Below are 27896 nucleotides of genomic sequence, written 5' to 3'. Positions count from 1 at the left end.
AGTTTAGATTACTTTCAGGTTCCTTGGAAAATTTAGATTACTTTTTAGGTCCCTGGGATTAATTTTATTACTTTTTAAGTCCCTGGGAAAATTTAGAGTACTTTTTTAGGTCCCTGGGAAAATTTAGATTACTTTTTAGGTCCCTGGGAAAATTTAGATTACTTTTTAGGTCCATGGAAAAATTAGATTTTAAATACATACACCTGTAGACTATACCAATATCTTTTTATAATGTGTAATTTTACAAACATTGTGATTTTGTTTTAGTGCTCATGTGAAACAAATTCAAAGGTGCGGATTTTAATGTGTTTGATCGACGGTGAAGCCGTTGCCATGGAAGATTGCAACCAAAACAAACGCCCTAATAAGGAACAAGAATGCACTCCCAATGATTGTGAAAGTAAGAAATTCATATCCAGTCAAAAAGTATCAACAGAAATTTTAAATTCATTTTGTTTTTTTGTTGGAATGAACTTTAGTGTTAATTTTATAATAGTAGTGATTGGTACGATGTTAATTAATCAACTCCCTGACGCAAAGCTACTCCACTTGGACTCGAATCTAACCCCTAGCCATCGGCGCAAGCTCGGTGGTCTAGAGGTACTGTATAAACCCCAGTCTGGTGATCTCGAGGTCGTGGGTTGGAATCCCACCTGAGAATTACTTGCACATTTTTTCCCAAGTATTCTCAAATGTAATGTAGTATGAAAACAAATTTTTTTATTTATTTTTTTAAATTTTATTTCATACTCATCCAACAGCGAGTAACCCGCCAATTACAGGATGGATAAACTATTTCATAATTTCACAAGACAAACATATACACAAGATGCTCTACATAAACAAAGACTTATTATTAAGTCTTTGGGAGTGGAGTTGTAAATTGTCATGAGAAAAAAACCCTGACATATGACAGGACTTGAACCCAGGACCCTTAGATTGGTAGCCAAGCATCATAACCACCAAGCCACAGCTCCTACTCCTACCTCAGAGTAGGGCAAACATCTGACCAATTACTCAACTCCCTGATGCAAAGCTACTACATAGTTAGTTAAATACAATTATAATAGTAGTATTAACAGATTCATTTCATTTATCATCATTATTTGTTTTTTAGAATTAATAAATTTTTTATTTTTACTAACTCTATTATGTTTATATTTCTTTTATGCATTCAATTTTGGCACCACCTGTAACCAGTTCACAATATTGCAAGTATGAACTTAAATTGTAAAGCTCTGTCTACACTATAAAATTTGATGATGTTCATCACTACCATATTTAGACACATCACACTTTTTTTGTCAAACTAGTTTGTTAGTGTAGACTGAGCTTTATAGATGAACTGTCATTCCTTAAAAAATGCTCATTGATCCAATTAAATTAGTTTGAAATGTTATATAATATTCATTTATAGATATTTGAAAAAAAATATGAATATGTTTGTTGACTTGAAGACATTTTAATTTGCAAATTGTAAATCCAGACAATTGTTTATTTCCATTTTAAAGAGGATTCCATGCAGTTTTTCGTTTTTTTTTTAGATTTTTACCAAGCAACAAACTTCATTTAGTTTAGTTAATATAATTATAGTAGGATCAATGTCATTTTAGAATTAAGGAGGGACATCTTCTACTTTATTATTATATTTATAAATTTATTAAAATATTTTTTGCCATTTTAATATTATTTCTGCTTAACTAACCACCCATATCGGCTTAAAGGTGAACACATGTTTCTTTCATAACAGACATAATTTACTGGGTGTTGAACACACCTAGTCTAGCAGAACGGAAGGGGTTATATGATACATAATCAATCGTTTATTCTAAATCTAGATGTGTTATCACTGTCCTTTACCTTGACAATGACATTTCAATCCTTTGTATCCTCTTTCTTTTTTATTACCATCCACACTAAAGCCATAGTTTGTAAAAGAAGGATTATCAGATTATGATAAAAGTGTAAAGGGTTGGATAACTTATTTCCTTTTTATTTGTTACTGGATTTAATACATAATTCTGGTGTATCTTTGACATCAAAGAATGTTAAGTATTTAGGGTAAAACTTTTAACATAATGGTTTTATATGGGTTGTCTAAATTCAGACTAAAATGTTTCTTTACTGATGCCAAGTTTGTTGTTTTTTGTCAAATTTTGATATAAGAGTGATGGAAGAAGAATGACAGAAGGTGGTGGGAAGCGAGAAAAAAACATGAAAAGAAATTCTCATGTCAGACAGGATTTATAGCCCTTGGAGGCCAACTAACCTCATTATATAAACACATATTCCTATGTAGAATGAAATTGAGTTTTGATTAAGAATGTTTGTTGCTGGTATATTTGTTTCCTCGGGCTTGTGTTTTCCAAAATCATATTTTTGTGTTTGCACTCCCTGTGGCTTTAATGTTGATATCCTTACTACAGAATATAATATATATATATAATATAATGTACCACGCTTATGCCATCGAGGGAAAATCCTATCATTAAATAGCTAGAGATTAGATAGCATCCTTGTAAATAGCTTTCTTACTTGAAATCTACTTAGCAACTGCTGACCCCATAGATGAATTCAGAGAGACTGACTGCAAGACGACTGAATTTGGATGTTGTTGGAATAGCAATACTTCTGCTTCTGGACCATTTAAACAAGGGTGTCCACCAGTCAGGTATAGTGTATTATTTTATTTCAACTATTAAGGACATAGTAGTTAAGCCCTATGTTATGGATGATCATTGTAGGCCTGAGTAAAAGAGCATGCGACAAGTAGACTACAATGACACTTGTATTGTCTATAGGTGGCTTCCTTGTAGGCCTAATAACTGTGAAAGAGCCTGTGATTGGCAAGCAGACTACAATGTTTTATTTAGGTTTGGTTTTTGTTTGCTTCTAGTTTGAATTTGATTTTTAATATTTAAATTCAAATAGTTTACCATTTAAGTTTGATTTCAATATTGGTTTGTTAAAAAGAGTTTCTCGATTCATTCAATCTATACCAAATATGTTGTTTTCCTGTAATAAACACATACACAGAACATTAATTCTAAACCGCCCGGTGACTATACTGAAATTGAATTTATTAGTTTGAAACGATAAATATGAGGAAATCTGTGAGAATGAGAAAAAGTCGCCCCAACATGTATAGATATATAAATGTTTAATATGTACTGATGAAGGGCTAGTGTTTCTCGAAAGCTCTGCTAACTTTTCTGGCTGTACTTTATCGTTTTGATTTAGCTTTTTTTTGTATCTCCATTGAGATCCAGCCACTGATACCCACAGCATTGTCATTTTTTCAGTATTTTGCCTTTGAATACATATATGTTTAAAAATACATAAATAAAAAATACTACAAACCAGATGAACATTTACCATCATACTTTTTAATAAATTTCAGAGACTGTGCAATAACCATATATGGATGTTGTCAGGATGGTACAACACCTGCTAGTGGAGTTGACTATGAAGGATGTGATGATGAGGTGGAGTCTACAACAATAGCACCAATAGTGGTACCAGCTACCGTTGCACCAGGTAAGTGATGTAGTGGAGAGTGATGGTTATGAGTGATCAGCAAGGAGGTTCCATTCCATTTTTTAAGCCAAAAATTGCTGTCTAAATGTTTACTGGGATATCAAAAATATTGATCCATTGTATTGGCAACAGAATTTTTGTCAGAATGTTGTTTGATTTGATTTTAACATAAAATGATATTTAGATTCATATTTATACTTATATTAATATTACACAACCATAATAAATAACAGCTAAGGTAGGGCACCTAAATGAACAGTGGAAACTCCTAAACATTAAAAGATAGAAAAACTGTAAAAGTTAATATTTTATATTATAACACACCTAAGTAGATTCTTTTCATTTGATTGGACGATTGTACAAAATTATCTTTCCTTCTTTCATTGGATGATACTGACTATCGCTCAATCCATCTCTCTTGCACATCTTCCCTCCTATCATCTCTCATGCTCCTTCTTTCACGGTCCTCTTTTTTCTTCTACCATCAACTTTTTGTGCTCTTTTAGATGTGTGTCTGATGCGACGTGACCCAGGTCCCTGCCGTGTATATAAAGTCTGGTGGTTTTATAGTGCATTGTCAAATGAGTGCCAGAGGTTTTACTATGGTGGTTGTGATGGAAATGGTAACAGATTTGAAACAGAGGATGACTGTTTGAAGTCATGCACTAAATGGGATCCAGACCCACCACAGGAAGGTATTAAAATGTATTTGAAACGTTATATTTACAATAATCATTGATAATTACAGTTATGTATAAAAATTAAATTAACCTCAACCCTCTGCTTCTCTTTAAACTCCATTTTTTGCACATTTTGGCTTTAATGCTTCATTTGAGCACTGTACTAAGTAGCAAGCTCTTTTAAACTACATAAATTAATAGACAGATGGACCAAACCTTTTCATGAAATAGCCTAGGGTATCTATCCTTCTGTTAGCCTAGGGTATCTATCCTTCTGTTAGCCTAGGGTATCTATCCTTCTGTTAGCCTAGGGTATCTATCCTTCTGTTAGCCTAGGGTATCTATCCTTCTGTTAGCCTAGGGTATCTATCCTTCTGTTAGCCTAGGGTATCTATCCTTGAATTCTATTAGCCTAGGGTATCTATCCTTCTGTTAGCCTAGGGTATCTATCCTTCTGTTAGCCTAGGGTATCTATCCTTCTGTTAGCCTAGGGTATCTATCCTTCTGTTAGCCTAGGGTATCTATCCTTCTGTTAGCCTAGGGTATCTATCCTTCTGTTAGCCTAGGGTATCTATCCTTCTGTTAGCCTAGGGTATCTATCCTTCTGTTAGCCTAGGGTATCTATCCTTCTGTTAGCCTAGGGTATCTATCCTTCTGTTAGCCTAGGGTATCTATCCTTCTGTTAGCCTAGGGTATCTATCCTTCTGTTAGCCTAGGGTATCTATCCTTCTGTTAGCCTAGGGTATCTATCCTTCTGTTAGCCTAGGGTATCTATCCTTCTGTTAGCCTAGGGTATCTATTTTTCTGTTAGCCTAGGGTATCTATCCTTCTGTTAGCCTAGGGTATCTATCCTTCTGTTAGCCTAGGGTATCTATCCTTCTGTTAGCCTAGGGTATCTATCCTTCTGTTAGCCTAGGGTATCTATCCTTCTGTTAGCCTAGGGTATCTATCCTTCTGTTAGCCTAGGGTATCTATCCTTCTGTTAGCCTAGGGTATCTATCCTTCTGTTAGCCTAGGGTATCTATCCTTCTGTTAGCCTAGGGTATCTATCCTTCTGTAGAATCAGTTTAAGTATGTGTAAAGTGTCATTTCAATCTATTACATGGTTCCAGAACCTTTGATACAAATTACTTTAATATCCTTGTATCAAGCATCTTTGGCGACTCCTGTTCAGGGAACATTCATACTAAGGCGACACACTTCTGGTGAAACAAATGAAAGAAAATATATATTATATAACACTACAGCAAACTTCTATTCAGTGAACACAATTTTATTTTAATATTGTTAAACAAACAAGGGGAAATGTGTGTTTTACCATTATTAACAAACCTCTATTGAGCAGACACGGCCATATTAGGGGACACTTGTTGGGTCCTGAACAGGTGACTTATGATTTAAATAATTATTTAATTGCAGAGCTTTGTAGTAAACCTAAAGTCGTTGGACCATGTAGAAGCAAGATTACCAGCTATTGGTACAATGCGCAAACTGGCGAGTGCCAAGAATTTGAATATGGCGGTTGCCGTGGAAACAGAAACAGGTTTAAAACAGAACACAAGTGTCAAGAAGTTTGTAGTACTTTTGAAAAAAGTGAGAAAATTGTTTAGTCAAAACATTATTAAATTGGTAATTAATAATAACTAATTGGTAATTTAATATTAATTAATTGGCATTTAAAAAAATAATTAAAAGTTAGTCATTTAATATTATCCGCAGACGTCCCTCCTTTCAATCTGATATAGCTTTACATTTAGCGTCAAATATTTCTGGGTAGTAACCCATCAAAATCCATCAACTAATTAGATTTCATGTGTGATTTCTTTTTCAAGATCCATGTTCTCTATCAAAGGAGACTGGTCCGTGCAAAGACTTGAAGACCAAATGGTACTACAATATGAAATCTGGACAGTGTGAAACTTTTGTTTATGGTGGTTGTCATGGAAACACTAACCGGTTCAATGATCGTTTATCATGCGAAGCCAGTTGCTCCACCTCAAGGGAAGGTAATATTTATGAATGGTATACTATAGTTTATTATAATGCATCCTATTGGTAATGTGTTCCCCACCTGTGGAATTGTCAACTGGTGTTCTATTTTTAGAACACCACAATTTACTGTTATATCAATTTTATGCCTTATATTGATTGATAATGTATATTAAAAACTAATTTTAGTAATTCAACTCTTTTCATGCATAATTTATAATTGTGTTGTATCAATGCTGTATAATGTATTAGCCTTTAGGACACCACTTAAGAGGGCACTTCACCATGAAATGAACAAAGGGTATATATGATTTTTAATACTATGGTCAACCCCTATTCAGTGGATACCCCTCCCTATAATGGGGACACTTGATTGTTGTGAACTACTATTTCATGAGAAAATTCTCTTTATATATACATGTATTGAGATAGATAATTTTCCAATATTGTGTTATTAAAAAAAACATGCAGCTTATGACTTTAATTAGTTTGTTTAACATGCTTCATCATTCAGTTTTCAATTGTTCAACTTTCAGATGCATGTCTGGTGAAGAAGCATGCAGGTCCTTGTAAGGCTGCCCTTCCTCGTTGGTATTTCAACCAGGACACCCACAGCTGCCAACCGTTCCTGTATGGAGGATGCAATGGCAACTCCAATCGCTTCATTGATGAAGAGTCTTGCAACAAAACATGTATGGTCAGGGATCAAGGTAAAAAGTAGTACCCACAATGCAGTAAACCTCAATCAAGGTTACACCCTGGGAAAAAGGGTTGATCTAAAGCTCTGTCTAAATGTGTGATGTGTCCAAATATGGTAGTGATATGCCAAAATATGGTATTGATATGATATCATCATGTCCATATATAGGCGAATCACATTTTTTTATGCCACATAAAGTTTGATAGTGTAGACAGAGCTTAAGTGATAATAGTACCTATTTTATATAGTAGACCAAATTACACTCTATAATTCAAGTTCATATTGAAGTTTTGTTTAATTTATGTTTTCATGAATTTGTTCTATATTTAGATCCTTGCTCACTCCCTGCTGAAACAGGCCCTTGTAAGGCGCTACTGCCCCGCTGGCATTACAACGTACGTACAGGGAGTTGTGAGCAGTTTATGTATGGAGGTTGTATGGGTAATGCAAATAATTTTGCAGATCTGGATGCTTGCAATGTTGTTTGTGGAAAAAGTCCAGTTGTAGAGCCAACAATCTTAACAACTACAGGTAACACCATTTTTTATTACAGCATTCATCATTTCCCATAACTTTTTTTTTCTGACCGGTCTCCATCCGAACCCAAACTAACTTCTGCTAGATGTCATATCAATCATTCTCATTCCTTTGCAGCATCCCTTATCCTACTCTTTCCTATTTTTCTATTTATTTAGTTGGTAGAACACACTGCCAGGAACAGCGAGATCTCCTGACCAATGACCTTGCATTAGGCAGACTAGTTCCAAGATGTACAGACTCAGGGGCATATGAGATAATGCAGTGTCATCAAGCAACAGGCTACTGTTGGTGCGTTGATAACCTTGGACAGAGGATAGAGGGCAGTATTCGTAGTCCTGGTACTCAAAGACCAAACTGTGAAGGTACTATATAAAGTATTGATGTTAACAATTAGTCTTCTGATGGCAAATATTCCGGCATAAATAAATAAATAATAATTTTTTTTTCATTATAAATGCTGATTAAAAATGTTGTTTTTTATAGAATTGGTTAATATTAATTCCAAACATTGCCCACAAAGTCGTCAAAATGCTTTGATATCTCAACCGTATGGAGTGTACATCCCACAATGCACTTCAGATGGAGATTACGTAAAGGTGCAGTGTCACTCGGGTGACTGTTGGTGCGTTAATGATAATGGAGAAGACATCATAGGAACAAAATATCCGGTGAAAGAACGTCGGCCAATATGCGAAGGTAAAATTATTTGGCCCGGGTTAGGGCATATTTATATTTAAAATATTGATACCTACAATAAAATGAATAAACAATTTTAAATTAGCATAAAAGTTCATCTGTGTTAGTATAAATATATTATTGTTTTTGAGGTATGTAAAATTTATTAACAGTTAAAAAAAAAATAAAACAAACAAATTTAAATAACCTCATAGTTTCTTTATTTTGTATCTGATTTTTATTTATATCTTTTTAATTTATGACAGTAACCATAACACCATCACCTCCTGAGCTCCTTACACTCTGTCAGGAACAGGAGAAGCAAGCAAGAAAGACAGGGTTACTTGGAGTCTTCATTCCGAGCTGTCTTGAGAATGGTGAATTTGATGAGGTACAGTGCCACGAGGGATTCTGCTGGTGTGTAGACGAGGCTGGTACGACAATACCAGACAGCACATCGTCACAGCGAGGTGTGATTCCAGATTGTAATAACTACTTGCATCAAGGTAGACAATTTTTATTTATTTGATTTATTTATCACATTAAAAATACATACAGATTAACATATCAATGTATATGCAATATGAAATATATATCAAAAAAACATAAACTAAAATGAACAAGCAATATTTTTTCTTCTTGGATTATAATTAGAAGGTCATAAAAAAAGTGTAAGTTAATTTTTCAGAAAATTTAACTTAAATGTTATCATTTATCTTGAGCAATGTTTAAAATTCAATATACCATATCAAATTTGTTTTTATAGTAATTACTACGGTAGCCTCTACAACAACCTCTTCAATGACACGATGTTTGCAGATGCGACAGGGCTCGGCAAGGAGAGGTTTATTTGGCGGCTACATTCCACGTTGTACAGTTGACGGAGACTTTGAACAAATCCAGTGCGACAATGATGTCACATGTTGGTGTGTTGATGAGAATGGAGACGAGATTGCAAACTCGAGAACAGATAATTTTGGAGAAACACCGAATTGTTTTGAATTTGTAACTGAAATTGTTGGTAAGTATTATTTTTTGGAATTGAATGTTATTATATGAGGTAATATGGAGTGTGAATACAGTGTTTGGTTTTGAAACTTATTACTAGCATCACTGTGAGTGTAAGGTCTTTGGTGTGTGAATGGTAAGCTGAGAGGAAAAAACATAGTTGATATGACATCATCATGTCCATATATGGGCGCATCACATTTTTTGTCACAAAGTTTGATAGTGTGGATAGAGCTTCAGACAAACCAAACTTCTGCACGCTACAATTGTTTTCTTTCTGTTAAAATTGTTTTAATTATGTAAAGAAGAAAACAATCATGCATTAATTGAATAATTTCAGATATAATAAAAGGGTAACTCCAAATAAGGACACAACTAAACCAAAAAGTCACAAATTCTCAATAATGTGTCCTGTCACTTTATTTGGAGATATCCGTGTTTTATACATGACACAGTTAATTAATCAAAGTCTAATGACTTTTTAAACTTTAAATATGTTATAGAGTAGCATAGAATCCTTTCATTTTTACAGATATAATGTAGGTATTTTATTTAAACTGGTATTAATATGATATTTTAAAATAGGATCTGGTTATCTAACAGAGGATGATGAAGGTACAGTAGTTGTTTCAATGGATGATCTTAGATCTTGAAATAAACCTTTAATCTAATTTCTCCCTTAACAAAATATTTTGCATTTTAGTTACAATGTGCACATGACTCTATGTACTATCTTCACATATGGCATGTGTAGTATTATATAGCAAATTGTGTAATACAACATCATATATGTGTCACCTATAATACAGACATCACATGTGATTCGTATATGATGCTGTATCAAGGAATTTGCCTATGAATTAAGTACAGAATCGACTATAATGTAAACTCTTCAGTTTTGTAATTGTGTGTGTTTGCAAATAAGTTAGTTATGTTATACAGTAGTTTCTTTCCCTTTTATAACACACTATGTACAAATTGTGATAGATTTAATATTCTTTTATTTTATTTATTTTTAACCTTCTTTATAGAGGGTAACTCTAAACAGCATATTACGCTGACAATCAAGGGCGCCCTCATATAAACATTTAAAACAAACAAATATGAAAAAAACAAAAGAATACACTACAATACGTAGTGATTTTTCTTTCGTTGTCAAATACTTTTTTAGACAAACTTTTTAACAAAATTATTTCTTACATGATTCAGTGAAAAAAAATCAACCTCTATTTCTATTCTATGCACAAATTCAACTATCACCATTTTTGTAATTTCTGTTTATTTATTTTTTTTTTTGCAATTTGCATAACAAGTGTTATTTGCTTTGATTTCATAGACGTAGCATTTTGTTTTAAAATTTTGTTGGTAAATAATACGTTTTGTTTTTCTTAATTTGTTTTGTACTTTTGACTATGAATTTTTTGTGCAGTTTTATTTGAATTTTTTTGTTTTTGCTTCATTGTTTTGTAATTTTAGTATATTTTATTAATTTTGCTTCATTATTTTTGTTGTTTTAATTTGTATCTGCACACTAACTAGCTGGCAATCAAATCACAGCCGCACCTCTAGACACGTTGTGCATTCGTTGGAGAAGGGATATCTTAGCTGCAGAAACGAATCCCACCTTTATACCCGACTGCACCGAATCCGGCGAATTTAACTTAATCCAATGTTACGTATCCCGGTATTGTTGGTGTGTGGATGAGTCGGGTATTGAGATAGTCGAGAGCCGGGTAGCTAAGCCTAAGACTCGTAGTGATTGTGTACCGTATAGACGTGAGTTAAATAATAACAAAGTTTGACATCAGACTTGTGCTTTCAATTATAAATATGGAATCATGTTCATTTTTAGGGAGCTCAAAATAAGACACTAATTCATTCTTATAAAGATACTAACACATTTTGTGTTTATCATAAAATGCCTCTATCAATCAAAGACCAGAAACATGTTCAAAATATCAAGGCACTAATGCATTCTTAAAAGCACTAATGCATTCTGTGTATATCATATATTTCATAATTAAGAACTGCAAATGTGTGACTATTTTCCTTCTGGAATCTGAAATCATCATCTTCAAATAGGGATCAGGGATCATCAGGCACTAATACATTCTTAAAATCACTAATGCATTCTGTGTATATTATGTATTTCTTAATAATTAAGGACTGCAACTGTTTATCTGTTTTCATTTCTGCAATCAGAAGTGCTTATATGTTCATTGTCTATTTCTTTCTCTGCACACATTGTAATTGTACTGTTGTACTCTATGGTTGTACTATATGACAGTTTAAAAGCTATTTGGGCCATGTACAGTACTGTATGTGTTTATTTGATACTCACTTGTTTGTCTGTTGTTTTCTACAACATCTCATTTGATGGTGTTGTTTGTTGTGGTTGTTTTTGTGTAGATAGTACCTCTGTTTTTGTAACTTCATACTTTCATTCATAGTTATATTTGAGATTTATAATGCGCTTATTGTTGTTGAAATACTTATAGTGATGCATGTTTAATAACACACTCTTTATTATTTCATTGAATGAACTATTTGTTTTCATCATCATGGTGTTGTTAGTAAATAGTTCTTCTTTTTATTTTATGTCCTCTGAATATTGGTGTCCCCTGAATATTGGCGTCCCCTGAATATTGGTTTCTTCTGAATATTGGTGTCCCCTGAATATTGGTGTCCCCTGAATATTGGTTTCTTCTGAATATTGGCATCCCATGAATATTGGTGTCCCCTGAATATTGGTGTCCCCTGAATATTTTGGTGTCCCCTGAATATTGGTGTCCCATGAATATTGGCATCCCATGAATAATGATATCCCATGAATATTGGTGTCCCCTGAATATTGGTGTTCCTGAATATTGATATCCCATGAATATTGGTGTCCCCTTAATATTAGTGTCCTCTGAATATTGGCATCCCCATAATATTGGCTTCCCCTGAATATTGGTGTCCCCATAATATTGGTGTCCTCTGAATATTGTTGTCCTCTGAATATTGGCATCCCCATAATATTGGCGTCTCCTGAATATTGGCGTCCCCATAATATTGGCGTCCCCTGAATATTGGCGTCCCCATAATATTGGCGTCCCCTGAATATTGGCGTCCCCATAATATTGGTGTCCTCTGAATATTGTTGTCCTCTGAATATTGGCATTCCCATAATATTGGTGTCCCCATAATATTGGTGTCCCCATAATATTGGCGTCCCCTGAATATTGGCATCCCCATAATATTGGTGTCCCCTGAATATTGGTGTCCCCATAATATTGGTGTCCTCATAATATTGGTGTCCTCTGAATATTGTTGTCCTCTGAATATTGGCATCCCCATAATATTGGCGTCCCCTGAATATTGGCGTCCCCATAATATTGGCGTCCCCTGAATATTGGCGTCCCCATAATATTGGCGTCCCCTGAATATTGGCGTCCCCATAATATTGGCGTCCCCTGAATATTGGCGTCCCCATAATATTGGCGTCCCCTGAATATTGGCGTCCCCATAATATTGGCGTCCTCTGAATATTGGCGTCCCCATAATATTGGCGTCCCCTGAATATTGGCGTCCCCATAATATTGGCGTCCTCTGAATATTGGCGTCCCCATAATATTGGCGTCCTCTGAATATTGGTGTCCCCATAATATTGGCGTCCCCTGAATATTGGCGTCCCCATAATATTGGTGTCCTCTGAATATTGGTGTCCCCATAATATTGGCGTCCCCTGAATATTGGTGTCCCCATAATATTGGTGTCCTTTGAATATTGGTGTCCCCATAATATTGGTGTCCTCTGAATATTGGTGTCCCCATAATATTGGTGTCCCCTGAATATTGGCGTCCCCATAATATTGGTGTCCTCTGAATATTGGTGTCCCCATAATATTGGTGTCCCCTGAATATTGGTGTCCCCATAATATTGTTGTCCTCTGAATATTGGTGTCCCCATAATATTGGTGTCCTCTGAATATTGGTGTCCCCATAATATTGGCGTCCCCTGAATATTGGCGTCCCCTGAATATTGGCGTCCCCTGAATATTGGCGTCCCCTGAATATTGGTGTCCCCATAATATTGGTGTCCTCTGAATATTGTTGTCCTCTGAATATTGGCATCCCCATAATATTGGTGTCCCCTGAATATTGGTGTCCCCATAATATTGTTGTCCCCATAATATTGTTGTCCCCATAATATTGTTGTCCCCTGAATATTGGTGTCTCCATAATATTGGCGTCCCCTGAATATTGTATTCCCATAATATTGATGTCCCCTGAATATTGGTGTCCCCTGAATATTGGTGTCCCCTGAATATTGGTGTCCCCTGAATATTGGTGTCCCCTGAATATTGGTGTCCCCTGAATATTGTATTCCCATAATATTGATGTCCCCTGAATATTGATGTCCCCTGAATATTGGTGTCCCCATAATATTGTTGTCCTAGAGAAGGGTTCTACTGTTGTACTGTAAACTAAAATTGCTTGTTGATACGTCATTTATAGAGGTTGATTCATTACTGAACAAGTGTGAGAAGGAGCGACAACTTGCAATAAGTGCCGACACAGAGACATTTATTCCTGAATGTACGGATGATGGGCTGTATAAACGTGTACAATGTCATAAAGGGTATTGCTTTTGTGTTGAGATTAATACCGGAGTTGAGATCAGAGGAACAAGACCTACGAGACGTGGAAGGCAACCAAGATGTAAGTTTTATCATGTCATTTTCTGTTTGACATACTTCTTGAAAACTTTTGCCGTAGATAAGGTGAACAGAGATAATGGCTTTAATCTCGTCTTTTTTTTCATTTCATGACATTTATTTATAAACTCTGACAAAAAAGGTAAGGAAAAGATACAATGTATATAAAATGGTGATAATAGTTCAAAGAGTGAAGGCAGATGCTCATCATTTATTTACAAACTCTGACAAAAAAGGTAAGGAAAAGATAAAATGCATAGAAAATAATAATAGGTCAGAGAATGAAAGCAGATGCCCAGAAAGATGAAAACAAGGCGAGCCTTAATAAATAAATAAATAAATAAATAAGAAAAATAGTAAATAAATACAAAAGTAAATAAATAAAAATAAAGTAATAATTACATAAATAAATAAATAAAAATAAATAAATAAATAAATAGATAAAAATAAATAAATACATAAAAGGAGGAAGTATGGAAAGGATAGGTACAGGTCAAGACATTGACAGACTAATAATAAAACATTCTATTTAATGCACAGCGAACAGAATCAAAAAGTCAACGTCCCACCTTTAATATTCAGACTCCGGTTTAAAAAGATAAAACAAAACCATGAATACAATAAACATTTAACAAAAGTTCCACAATGTTAGACCTATAATGGTAATAGGTAATAAATGATTTCGATCCAAGTCGGCCCTAAACCGTCTCGGCCAAAGTCAAGTCGGCCCCAAGTCAAGTCGGCCCCAAGTCAACTCGGCCTCAAGTCAACTCGGCCTCAAGTCAACTCGGCCTCACGTCAACTCGGCCAAAAAATAATCGGTCAACTCGGCCCCGTTAAGGTATGGAATGCAAAAGGTGCAAAGGAAGGGGATTGATAAACCTTTTATTACCTATGAATAATTCTGACTTTTAATGAATATTAATATTTAGACAATAATACTTTTAGCAAAAAAAAAAGAAGGATTTCACCAATTTTTCTTTATTTACGTTTAATAAAATTTCAAATTGCACAAATTGTTCTGAAATTACGCATAACAAACAATTGATTAATAAGCTAGCATTCATACTATTATTAATGATTACAATATGAACATTTGGATAATAAATAGGAACACATTGTAGGCATACACACCCAATATGATGATGCACGTACGTGGGCGCGTATGTTCGTTCGTGCGTCAAAATTCAATAAACATGTCCGATATGCGAGGACATATAGGTGTAATAAGATTGTTTGGTTGGATTGTTTGGTTGAATCATTGAGGTATTAATTAATGTTAACTCTATGGTTGAATCACACGTAGATTTCTTCAGTGTATGCATTTGATTAGGCGACAACATCTGAAACCAATTCGTAGCTGCGCCTTCCTGTGCCTTTGGCAGCTACATGTTTTCGCTGACCGGGGGATTCCCCTTTTTTAAAAACGCAAATCATGGACAAAAACGATATGTACAGTACGATCATTTTTCTATGGCCAAATGGTGGAACCATGGAGCTATAATAGCTCCATGATGGTCTTCGATTTACTAAATGCACGTGTTTTTGTAAAACGCGGGTACTTCTATTCATATCGGCAATGATATCATTGTTTTATTTTCTTATTTCTTAATTTTTTTTAATGAGTGGATAGTAATAATCGAAATAATATTAAGCACTTTTTGCGTTCCATACTTTATTGTGGCCGCGTTGACCGATTAGTTTTTGGCCGAGTTGACGTGAGGCCGAGTTGACTTGGGGCCGAGTTGACTTGGGGCCGACTTGACGTGGGGCCGTCTTGACGTGGGGCTGTCTTGACTTTGGCCGAGACTGTTTGGGGCCGACTTGACTTGCACCCGTAATAAATAATGATGGTACAGTAAGATTGAAAAGAATTTTCCCATGAGTGAATACTTAAAGAAAGGAATGGCAAAAGGGTAGAGGAGGACTACATCTAAAAGGAGATGATAGAGCTGAGGGTAAGGTAAGAATAATTAATGGCTTGCTTATTTTAATTGTTGTTGCATCGATCATATTACAGGTGAATTGTTTGGAGATGGAAGTGGCGAGGACCAATCATATTTTTCAACATCACCATCTAAACAAAAGGTTACCTTTACTCCAAGACCTCCAATACAATTAATGAATTCACCTGAAAGTGAAATTTTAACCACTGTTATCCCTCGATGGGTGACAAGTCAGAGAACAACTCAACAAACAACAACAGAAAGTTCTCCAACAACAGAAACGTCTCAAACTACTCAAAGGTCAACAACTCAGAAGTTAACAACTCAAAGGTCAACAACACGGCCAGCCCCATCACCTACAACTATTGAGGATGAGACAACAACATTTATAAGCTGTGATCAATCCTACTATGGCTGCTGCCCAGATGGCGTGAATATGGCTGAAAGGAGTGACTACATAGGTTGCCCAGGTATGTAAAAGGGTTCACAATTATGACCTCATAAGTTGTCCAAACTGGCTAGGATCAAGATTGTCTCTAATACTGTACCATTTTCACATCTGCATAAATTTTTACAACTTGTAGCAACTTTGATCTCCCGACTTATTACATGTTATTTATGTACAAAGGGCTGAATCCAGTTTTAATCTTTTTTTTTGCAGATACTGAAGCACCTAAATTTACCTCTGTACCTTATGATCAAAAGGTTCTGAGAGGTACAGCACTTAAACTGTCATGTACAGTCACTGGCCAGCCATCACCAACCATCACATGGTATAAGGATGGTAGATTGGCAGAAAATTTAAATAACAGACGTCTGGAAGTAAAGGCTAGTGGTGTTCTGAGTATCTTCCCAACAAAGGAAGATGACATAGGGACTTACACATGCGTAGCTGATAATGGCATTGGCAGGCAAATCACGCACTCTCTGCAAGTTGTTGTACATAGTAAGATTTTAAGAATTTTATTTTGTTTTAATTTAGCATAATACTTAATCTAATTGCTTGACTTTTTACAAATTTCAACTTTGTGCAAAAAGTATGCCTGCTAGTTAGCAACAACCTCATTTGTTCACAGGCTGACGATAAGAATAAATTTACATAACGTTAACAATTTGCCTACTCTTTTTTGTTAAATTTTTTGTCTACGTTCTCTTATTGCATACAAACAGAAAGACTGATCCATGTAAACAGTAAGTACACTGATAATCGATGATTTTCCTTAAAAATTTGTTTTTTCACAGCACATTCTGGTTTCTGTTTATTTATGAGATTTTAGGTGTTTGGTTTTGGTGTTTATCAAAATTAACATTAAACAATATTTTTTAGGAGAGAAATCAAACCATCAGACAGTGACAGCTGTAGAAGGCTCCCTCGTTCGTTTGGAGTGTACAACTGGTTTTGATGATGCTACGGTTGAGTGGACACGTGGAAGGGAACCTTTACCGGTTAATGACCCCTACATATTACAACTTCAGGATAACACTCTCGTCCTTAGAAACATCCAGTTAGATGATTCCGGTAGTTATGAGTGCATTGGTAGAACGTACGTTGGTATTATACAGCGAACACGCTATACGCTGGTTGTTGAAGGTATGTTTCTAGTTTCAAAATCCAAAACAAATGTATTCTATTTGTGATAGGAGCTTGTTAAAAGAGTTAAAACTTTTGAGGCACAAAACATATTTTATGTGAGTAGTTAAAAAAAGATGAAAATGCATAAACAGACCTTTATAAAGACAGTCAAGAATAGTCCGTCACAAAATACTGTATAATGAATGTAAGTCAATATACAAATTGTACCAAAGTATGTAGACAAACTTTAAGGCATGGTCACTGTTTAAAATAAGAAACATAACAATAAATTGACTTCCACTTTTGATAGATGAACCCAACAAATGCATTATAGAAAAAAGTTACAAAAATGAAAAAAATACAAATATCTATATATATATAATTCAACCTGAAATCATGTTATTTTATAGCCGATGTTGAAATAATCAGCCCACCACGTGATATGACCCGTAGCGTTGGTGATAAGATCACGCTTAGTTGTACGAGTACAGGGTCACCAAAGCCAGTGATTCGCTGGACAAAGAACAGCATTCAACTTCCACAACTTGAACGATACAAAATCTGGCCAAATGGCAATCTAGTTATTTCAGGTGAATTTTTAATCAATTTTAATATACTGTAAAAAAAATGTTAATATATAATTTTACACAAGCAAAAATCGGACTTACAAGTGAAATTTTCTATCGTCATCCGAGGAAATCTTTTTCAGCACTAAATTGAAGGCAAATCAAGATGTTATAATACTTTATTATTACTAATAAATAGTAACCACTCTTCAGCATCCATTCCTGCCCCCTCCCCCCCCCTCTCCACATCAACGACATGTCCATGAGGAGTACAAGAGTGAATTTTTACAATGTTTAATTTTCCAAATTTTATACCAAAATTTTAGATGCCAAAGAAACTGATGCTGGTCTTTATACCTGTACAGCATCCAATAATAGGAGCTCTCAGAGGAGGTCTGCCCAGGTCAAGATAACAGGTCAGTTAAATTTCTTGTGTCAGATAAGTGTGTATCGGGATCACGAGTTCGAGATCAATTCTCGTCAAATTATGTGTGCTTAAGGTCTGTCTACACTATCAAACTTTATGTGACAAAAAAATATGATGTGCCCATATATGGACCAGATGATGTCATACACTATCATATTTGCTAGGCACTTGTTTGATAGTCTTTAGGCAATTGCGTCCCTCCATCCAGATTTACAAGTGGGTAGGCCTACCTGGTAGGATAAAAAACAACAGCGCTGATCATAGCTGCATCTAGTATCTGCCTCAGACGTATTGGCTCATGCCTTTCCTCTGGTCAAGGTGGGCACTGGACGAGAGATGCCCTTGATCAATGTTAGGACCAATCAAGGTGCTTTCAGTCCTGGCTTTGTCTGTATCAAACCTGTTAGTGGCGGTAATTATTGCTGTTGGTTTCGATGGAATAAAATAAAATAAAATTAATAGTGTTTGATCCAATGGCCGAGGTTGATAATGCTTAGAGGCTTTACAGTAATAAGTTTGAAATGTTAAAATGATTTTTCAATTTTTTTTAAAGGTGGTGTTGTAAATCCTGTATGTAGAGACCAACCAGAGTTCGCCAACTGTAATCTTATTCTGCTTGCTCATTTATGTTCACATAATTACTATGCTGGTTACTGTTGTCAGACATGTACCGACAACAATCAACTCATAGGAAAGTAAACCAAATCAGGGTGTTTAGTAGCTGTTTTATTTTTACTGGGTCTGTATGACTTATGTTCGCATAATTACTATGCTGGTTACTGAAAATAATCAACTCATAGGAAAGCAAACAAAATCAGGGTGTTCAGTAGCTGTTTTATTTTCAATGAGTCTTAAATCTCATGTTGTACTGTAGGTGGTTCTTGGTAGGAATACCAAAACCAAATAGTATTTTACATTTGTATATTACGGGTAATTATTACTACTATTTTTATTACTCATAAAATGCACTTTTTTTATCATGAGTGGGCAAGTTGTACTGTTCAGCAGTGCCAGGTACACAAATATATGATATTTTATTTTTGGTTTATATATTGTGGGTTCCGAATTTGTAAACGGCACAATTGGTATCAAGAGTGAAGAGATGTACTGTACAGCAGTACCAGCTACACAAATATATGATATTTTATTTTTGGTTTGTATATTGTGGGTTTTGAATTTGTAAACGGCACCATTGGTATCAAGAGTGAAGAGATGTACTGTACAGGAGTACCAGCTACACAAATATATATTTTATTTTTGGTTTGTATATTGTGGGTTCCGAACTTGTAAACGGCACCATTGGTATGAAGAGCGGATGAGATGTACTGTCCAGCAGTACCAGTACACCCTAAAAAAAATTTTTCGATGGAAATTAAAGCAGATACCATGTACCATAACAGCATAAATATAGCTTTGCCATTTGGGTTGAAAATGAAAAGCTGGTTTGTCTCTAAATGTACTGTATTAGTAGTGAAAAGCAAAGGAAAAAACAGAAGAATTTGTTTTGTTTTAGTCAGACAGCAGCAGCATGTTTACACAAATATGTTAATATTAATATTTTAATATCTGATGAACAGTTGAATATTAAGTGTGTGGTTGACACAGGCACCCCCATTTCAGCTTTCTATTTTAGAATTATTTTAAAAAGCAGTAACTTACTATGGTATGCAGTTGTCATGTTGCAGTTTTAATCTTCCATACAAAAGATTTAGAATAAACATATTTTTAATGATTTTAACCTCTCTAAAGCCTATTTTCCACTAGGCGAATTTCGTGCGAATCGAAAGCGCCAGCTTGTACGCATGTGTATTTATGTTTACATCTTCCAAATCCTTCTCTACGCATGCGTATTAGCCGACGCCTTCGATTCGCGCGAACAAATTCGCCTAGTGGAAAATCGGCTTTATGATGACATCAACACATTTTAAGGAGAAAAAGCTGTATAAATCAGCATTCATAAAATTTCAGTTTCCTGTATTTTTTTTGTAATACAGCATCACACGTGATGTCTGTATCATAGTATCTATCCATGATTGATTACTGAATTTGCCTCTGATACTGTGGCGATACAGTGCTGACATTCATAAGCAGAACATAATTATGCATCATGCATCTTTTTGTGGTGAAAGTTAGATATTTTGATATTATGTTACTTTATATTCTTTTCTATATTTACATTATTAGATATTTATTTGTAAACATAAATTCGTATATATATTATAGATATTTAGTTTAGAAATCATATATTTTTTTTATAACATTAAATACAATAATAGGCCTATATATATGTATGTAATTTCCTGAACTGGATCAATAAAGACTAAACTCTAACTCTATATACAGTACTCAATAATTAGTTTCATATAACACCTAAAAAAATTCCTGTCATTTGATTGGACGAATGTGGGTCACATGGCGTGCAATAGTACGCACTTTTAAACAATCGTTATTTGTATATTATTACATTGACAGTGTAATGATTATATAGGGTACTGTACATGATGTTGATTTTCCCTAGATACAGTGGAGAATCTCAATCATGGTTAAAATTAGTCAAAATTAATTACACATTCATTCAATTTGGAGGCTGACTATTACATTTTCATTTTGTTTTCATCATGTTTTAAAAGATTTCATAATAAAGACAATATTTTCTGTTACTCCAGTATAACCTTTATTTTAGAATAGACAAACCATTGATTAGTTTAAATTTTTTTTAATTAGTTGGAAAAAAAAGTTTTGTGAAATAAATGTTATAGAAACATATTTTGGTATATGTGTATTTAATCATCATCTCAAAGTTTATTTCCATATAAAGATGTTGCCATACACTGTATATGTAAAAGTTTTGCCATTTATTGTATGTAAAAGTTTTGCAGGGTCAATATTGGCGACACACTTCCATTAATTTACTCTCGGGTGCCTCATTTTCTTATACATAACATTTCAGGATATGATCAGAATTGACCAGCAAGAAGACCATGCAAGAATTTGAACACAAAGTTGGATTCTACAAAAAGTCGTACAGCACACCTCTTCCGAGCAGGTCAACTTAAAAAAAAAGAAGGATTTGTAGTGCTGTGGATCACATCATAGTAAATCCCAGTTTCTCTTGTAGACAAACAAGCCTTTCAAGATCAAGTAAGGATTGAACTATTACGTACAAAGGCATTCTATTGATCTGATGTATATTTAAAAGTAATGTGAGCACATATATATATACCCTATTAAGCAATGGTTTGTTCCATTTTGCCTACATTCAGCTTCCTGGACATATAAGTTTCTCCAATGCACTTTTAAACTTCAGTACCTGCAGCAAATGTGTCATATCAAAATCTCTTTCCAGCCTTGAGTAGAAAAACTCTGGTGCATCCTTTGACATCTTGTACATCTGAATCAGAATGTCGCCATCAACATTCTCCATTGCAGAGCGGCATTCTTCAAGTTTAACCTTTTTCAACCACTTCTCGACATCAGAAGTCGTCCAGCCAGCTATATTTGTCGTATTATTTGCAGCAATTGTTGTCGGTGCTGTCATTGATGTCTTTGCAGCTGTTGGTGGTGTTATAGTCATTGATACCATTTCAGCCACTGCTACCTTTGCAGCCGAGATGAAAGGACTATCAGTTGAGTCTTTACCACACTTCACTATTGAAGTTGCGACAGGAATAATTTCTGAGGAAAAGAAAAGCCATTCAGCAGATTCGGATTATTTGTGAAGCATACTTTGATAATCCAAGCTTAGATTTTTAGAGGACCCAACACGAAAAAATTAAATAGTGGGAGACAATAAAGCATAGATGCCGCTATATTTATCACCTAATCCTGACCAAAAACTATACAACATAAGCACATGTTAAATAATTTAAAGACTACCTGTATGTTCTGTTTGCTGCCCTTTCTGCATTTTACCTCTATCACCAATCTCGCTTACGATTCGATTGATCTCCGTTTCTAATTTTGAGTCATCAAACATGGGGAAGTAGATAAGGGTACCTATTAGGGCGCCAAGCCACCCGTCGGCCACGTAGCCCTGCTCAACAATCAAAGGGATAATTGCCTTGTTTTGCTTGTAAGCATATGTGGCTTCTGTAAATTAATTAAAAGTTAACATTTGTGAAAATATAAAAAAATGCAAATGAAATAGTTTAATGGCTTAATGCAGATATGAAAGAAATTGTACTTTAAAGACACAACAGTACCTGTTCTACAACTTGTACTGTCTTTGTACTTCTTAGAAATGCAGGTTAAAATGACTGCAGCATTTTCAACGGCATCAGCCATAGCACCTAGTATGTCACCTTCTATAATGATAAAAACATGAAATAGTGTTGCATAAATGATTATTATAACTAGTCACCGAGTGTACCTTCACAGAAAAATATATACAGTACAGTACTATACATAGAACCTATTCTGTAAGATACAGAACCAATTCCATATAATACAAAACCATTCTGTAAGATACAAAACCATTCTTTAAGATACGGAACCTATACTGTAAGATACAAAACCATTCTGTAAGATACAGAACCAATTCCATATAATACAAAACCATTCTGTAAGATACAAAATCATTCTGTAAGATACGGAACCTATTCTGTAAGATATGAAACCTATTCTGTAAGATACAGAACCAATTCCATATAATACAAAACCATTCTGTAAGATACAAAACCATTCTTTAAGATACGGAACCTATACTGTAAGATATGAAACCTATTCTGTAAGATACAGAACCAATTCCATATAATACAAAACCATTCTGTAAGATACAAAACCATTCTGTAAGATACAAAACCATTCTGTAAGATACAAAACCATTCTTTAAGATACGGAACCTATACTGTAAGATATGAAACCTATTCTGTAAGATACAGAACCAATTCCATATAATACAAAACCATTTTGTAAGATACAAAACCATTCTTTAAGATACAGAACCTATACTGTAAGATATGAAACCTATTCTGTAAGATACAGAACCAATTCCATGTAATACAAAACCATTCTGTAAGATACAAAACCATTCTGTAAGATACATAACCTATTCCGTAAGATACAAAATCATTCTGTAAGATACAGAACCATTCTGTAAGATACAGAACCTATTCTGTAAGATATAGAACCTATTCCGTAAGATACAAAATCATTCTGTAAGATACAGAACCATTCTGTAAGATACAGAACCTATTCTGTAAGATACAGAACCTATTCAATAAGATACAAAACCATTCTGTAAGATACAAAACCATTCTGTAAGATACAGAATCCATTCTATAAGATACGGAACCCATTCTATAAGATACCTATTCTGTAATATCACAACAGAACCTATTCTGTAAGATAGTTACCCATTTGGTCAATATCCATCCAAACATTGTAACCAGCATTTTGAAGTTTCTGCTTCAATTGGATAATTCTTGGCTGGACATCCCATTGGTAGCTGAGCATCACATGCTTCTGTGACAAAGTAAGAACAGGAGAATCCTCACTTAATTGTTCTTCAGGTTGGCCCTCGAATATTTCCCATAGTGCACCAGCACATGTTGCTTTCAGTTTATGGCTTTCAGAATTCTTTAGCCTTTTCAATCCTGTAAAAAAATTGAATTTGTTTTTAATTTCAATAAATGTTTTCAACAATTAAAATATAATACTTGGCATGCTTGGTCTTTTTAAATATACAAGCCCATAGCCAAAGGTTTTTCCTGAAATGCACTTTTCAAACTAGCAGCGGGAGTGTAGATTCTGAAGATTTATGCTTCTTATGTTAAAAAAAGAAACACAAAAATCCTGGCTATGGCTTGGTATTTAAGTAAAGTACAGAACTGCACACTACACAAGTATTCTTACCGTCTATAAGACTCTGTTCCTTTCGCATTTTTACTCGGTTTTCTTGAATGAAAGCCAGTTTCCAACAAAGCATGGACGACAAAATAAGTATTGACTTTGCATTTTTTTTAAGTCCTCTGTCTAACTGAGCAAGTCCATTACTCACCACTATCTTAACTTTGTTTTCATCATTACCCGCAAGATTGTTCAAAGCTAGAAGAATTTCTGAAGTACTGTAACCTCGTGCTTTACCGGATGTCAACGAGGTTGTAAGAAGGTTGATAATAAAGCCAACAGCCGTTCCCATGTTCTCCAATAAACTGACTTCATCGTCCGTGATTAAAAAAGACAAAATAATGAAACAATTCGCTTTTAGAATTAAAAATTTGACTGATGAGTAATCAAGAAGTTTTTTGACAGCGTCGTTGTCACGCAAAATCTGAATATTGTCAGGAAAAAGCCGCACCATGTTATTCAAAATACCCAGACTACTTTTGACATGAATAATAACAGGGTTCGTTATGACATCGGGTAAAAGTTCGTTCTGTGTGAAGCTTGAGAGTAGTAGCGGTACAGCACCAGCTTTTCCAAGCTCTTCGCAGATAGCGACTGAAGCATCAGAATAATTCCATGCTACTAAATTCATCGCTTTAAACACTTTCAGCTCTACTACATTTTCCTGATCAAATAAATCCAATTTGTTTAATTCAATCCAATATTTTGTAAATAAACTTGGAAATCCAACATTACACAAGTGCTGGCCAAGAAGTGGTCGGTATTTAGTCCACTTTGAATAACTTTTTTTGATCACTTCAATGCTTATTAAAATCTGTTCATTTTTAAAATCAACCACATTTTGAAGAAATTCCATTGCCCGAGTTATTTCTGATTTGCAATTATCTAACGCTTCTTGTGATTCAGGTTTCACGTCAACATTCTGTTGTCGTATCGTCAACTCGTACAACTTAACGTCCATGTCCAAATCATTCTCATCTGAATTGTCATCCTGATCTTTGAGTTCCTCTTCTTTTTTTTCGCTTTTTTGTTGAGAATTTTCTTTCTCATCTTTCGCATCCTCAGTATCATAAACATTCTTTGAATCGCCATTTTGCTGCTTTTCTTTTTCTATTGTTTTTGGATTTTTCTCAGTTGTTTGGTTGTTTTTTTCCATGCTTTTGCCTTTTACAATTTCGTTTTCTGTAAATACTACACTATTCTTCTGTAGACTTGAGCCGCAACCCATATCACAGTGACTTGATCAATATGAAAGAAAACAGGTAATCATTTGTTGTGGAGGAATGCACGACTTGAGCTGCAACCCATATCACAGTGACTTGATCAATATGAAAGAAAACAGGTAATCATTTGTTGTGGAGGAATGCACGACTTGAGCTGCAACCCATATCACAGTGACTTGATCAATATGAAAGAAAACAGGTAATCATTTGTTGTGGAGGAATGCACGACTTGAGCTGCAACCCATATCACAGTGACTTGATCAATATGAAAGAAAACAGGTAATCATTTGTTGTGGAGGAATGCACGACTGATAATTGAAATAATTTCTGTAAATTAAATTTTTAGTTTGTATTTTTCATTTCAAAATCAGTGTCTATTCTGATGTCAAAATAAAGATTATTTAAAGCATTAATATCATTTTTTATAAGGCCTGAATAGGTGCATAATAATAAAACTACGCTGTTTCACCCAAAAAAAACCCCACAACATGTTAACAAAAGGTGTCTGGCAAGGAATTTGGCACCTGATAAAAACAACGTGTCACTTGCTTGATTGCGTTTCAGTACATACCAGACAGAGAACGAGAAAACAACGTAAATGATTGCAGTTGACGTAGACGTACTGAGAAGACTAAGAATATTTCTTATAATAACATTGCTTACCTATCCTAGGCCTATTATCAAATTGTTTGTCATTGCAATTGACAGCTTTCACGGGAGGAAAGAGAGTTTAATCGGCGTAAACCAATTCAGCCTGCCGGCTAAGCACCAGGTAAGACTGGTTGTTTACTGTTACTATGCTTATCGCTACGTACTTTATATGCATGAGTGAGCTTCAATGCTTTGCTTATCATGATATGGATGAATTATTAGTTAATTTCTTCGTGCTTATAATAATATGCAGTACATGAAAAACGGGAATTTAACATTTTTGTGAATTACTTGAATGGACAAAAGAACTTGTCTATAGACTAATAAATAGATTAAATAAAAATAAATTAATGTGGTATACTATAGACCTAAAGCTACCTCCATCAGGAGACCATGATAATATTTTAATTTATTGGCTAATGTAGCTAGCCTATCATAAGTATTGTTCCCCGTAATTATCACTACAATATTATTGTACTAGAACTTACCTCGTTAGGCCTACTGCCTTTTGATCGAGCATGAATATGGCCAATACGTGTTGTGGTTCCAATGGAATGACTCATCCAAAATCGATCAATAGGCCTATGTCATTTCCTGATTTCGTATCAGCGACGAATAAAATAATTTGTAAAGAGTTGCATTTCTGATTTTTATTTTCGATTAGTATTTCAGATAAGATTTATATTCTAAAAAACGGTAGTACAGTACCAATCAAGCTACAAGTTATGATTTAAAAAGAAACGTAAAGACAGACTCGGATTCTTGCGTTGCTGTACAGTGCGATTTATTAGGCTAATGCGAAACACATTTACAAACTGCGGGTACGAAACATTAATTTATATATCATTATCATTATAATAACTATACTACGATAATAAGTTTCAAATTGTTTTTGCTGAAAGTTCTTTTAGTCCATCGATAAGTAAAAAATAGGGTAACCTAGAACAAATTGCAACAGAGTTTTTTTTGTCTGGTTGATATGATCCAAATGAACATCATATCCAAGTTTACCAAAACCGGACATTGGGAAGTGGGCTAATTAGCATAAATTCAAAATGGCCGCCATTTGCTATTTTGAAGCCCCATATCTCCTTTCATTTCAATAATACATTACAAGAAATTACAATATAATTAAAGACTAATACACCAATTAACAATCAATTCTCCTATAGCAAAACACGGATCAAATATTGAGTGATGCAGGTTTGATTAATTATCTATGTGGGAAGCTAGCAAAACATACAGATTATAAAAAAGTTAGGTATTTGATTACAGCATCTATGTGAGAAAATAGCAAGACATACATGTTATAAAGTGATGCAGATACAGTATTTGATTACTGAAGGTTGTCCCAGGCACTCTAATTTTCCATTCTTATTCAGTATGAACTGCACCTCAAATTTATGTGGTGTTCATAACTTGACTAAACTATATAGACAAGTGTATAATGTGTGTATAAACCTTATCTTCAAATTACTGAACCAAAATTTCAAATACTAAAAGTTCAATATGTTCTTAAATAATTTTAGCATGATTAAACAACATGGCTGACGGGGTTTATTGTCCTCTTGAACATGATGTCTTCACTTCATTTGTTGCCCTTGTGTACTACTGGTAAATCCATTATTTGTCAAACCTTATCAATGTTGATTATACAATTATCATATTTATCGCCCGTCAATATCTTGTATTTCGATAGTGGTCGTCGAGTTTTTACTTGTACTGGTGTTGGAGAACTTGGTTAAAAAATGTGAATTTATTATTCTGTTGTTGAAACTCTTTCTAACTGCACGTCTTGCCTACAGTGTAAAGTAACAACGTTTGGAAAGGTTAGC

At 34.5% G+C, this 27896-nt stretch overlaps 2 protein-coding genes across 3 annotated transcripts in view; one reads left to right on the top strand and one right to left on the bottom strand.

Moving 5' to 3' along the window:
• LOC140061360 (papilin-like) overlaps window positions 1-21062 on the top strand; it is a 52080-nt gene extending 31018 nt beyond the window's left edge. The window contains exons 14-33 of one of the 2 annotated variants that reach the window (XM_072107873.1): window positions 268-400; window positions 2551-2671; window positions 3401-3537; window positions 4044-4232; window positions 5637-5810; window positions 6050-6223; window positions 6743-6916; window positions 7237-7437; window positions 7602-7808; window positions 7930-8142; window positions 8388-8627; window positions 8888-9142; window positions 10669-10905; window positions 13629-13832; window positions 15849-16244; window positions 16436-16720; window positions 17102-17365; window positions 17758-17937; window positions 18240-18329; window positions 18894-21062. In XM_072107873.1, coding sequence (XP_071963974.1) covers window positions 268-400; window positions 2551-2671; window positions 3401-3537; window positions 4044-4232; window positions 5637-5810; window positions 6050-6223; window positions 6743-6916; window positions 7237-7437; window positions 7602-7808; window positions 7930-8142; window positions 8388-8627; window positions 8888-9142; window positions 10669-10905; window positions 13629-13832; window positions 15849-16244; window positions 16436-16720; window positions 17102-17365; window positions 17758-17937; window positions 18240-18329; window positions 18894-19039 — 4020 coding nt within the window. In that variant the 3' untranslated portion in view covers window positions 19040-21062. Of the gene's footprint in view, window positions 1-267; window positions 401-2550; window positions 2672-3400; window positions 3538-4043; window positions 4233-5636; window positions 5811-6049; window positions 6224-6742; window positions 6917-7236; window positions 7438-7601; window positions 7809-7929; window positions 8143-8387; window positions 8628-8887; window positions 9143-9714; window positions 9745-10668; window positions 10906-13628; window positions 13833-15848; window positions 16245-16435; window positions 16721-17101; window positions 17366-17757; window positions 17938-18239; window positions 18330-18893 lie in introns of both variants that reach the window. The other variant, XM_072107874.1, reaches the window with a different exon arrangement.
• Window positions 21063-21120: 58 nt separating this feature from the next.
• On the bottom strand, window positions 21121-25587 carry LOC140060404 (uncharacterized). The gene is made up of 5 exons (XM_072106592.1): window positions 24194-25587; window positions 23695-23934; window positions 22543-22644; window positions 22217-22429; window positions 21121-22015 (listed from the first exon to the last, which is right to left on the bottom strand). Exons 1-5 carry the CDS (start codon window positions 25413-25415, stop codon window positions 21600-21602), a joined length of 2193 nt encoding a protein of 730 aa, XP_071962693.1. The 5' UTR covers window positions 25416-25587; the 3' UTR covers window positions 21121-21599.
• Window positions 25588-27896: the final 2309 nt, after the last annotated feature.

This window comes from Antedon mediterranea, chromosome 10 (genome assembly GCF_964355755.1).
Source record: "Antedon mediterranea chromosome 10, ecAntMedi1.1, whole genome shotgun sequence".
In the NCBI taxonomy this organism is placed as follows: domain Eukaryota; kingdom Metazoa; phylum Echinodermata; class Crinoidea; order Comatulida; family Antedonidae; genus Antedon; species Antedon mediterranea.
The sequence above is the reverse complement of the archived record's forward strand: the minus strand, read 5'-3'. Positions and strand labels throughout refer to the sequence as shown.

Bases quoted from the DNA above. Each gene is read 5' to 3' on its own strand.
- LOC140060404 (XM_072106592.1), bottom strand. From the start codon at position 25,415: ATGGGTTGCGGCTCAAGTCTACAGAAGAATAGTGTAGTATTTACAGAA. The intron at 22,645-23,694 runs GTAACTATCTTA...TTATCATTATAG, and splicing joins GATGGATATTGACCAAATGG to AAGGTGACATACTAGGTGCT. The intron at 22,016-22,216 runs GTAGTCTTTAAA...TCTTTTCCTCAG, and splicing joins GCAGCAAACAGAACATACAG to AAATTATTCCTGTCGCAACT.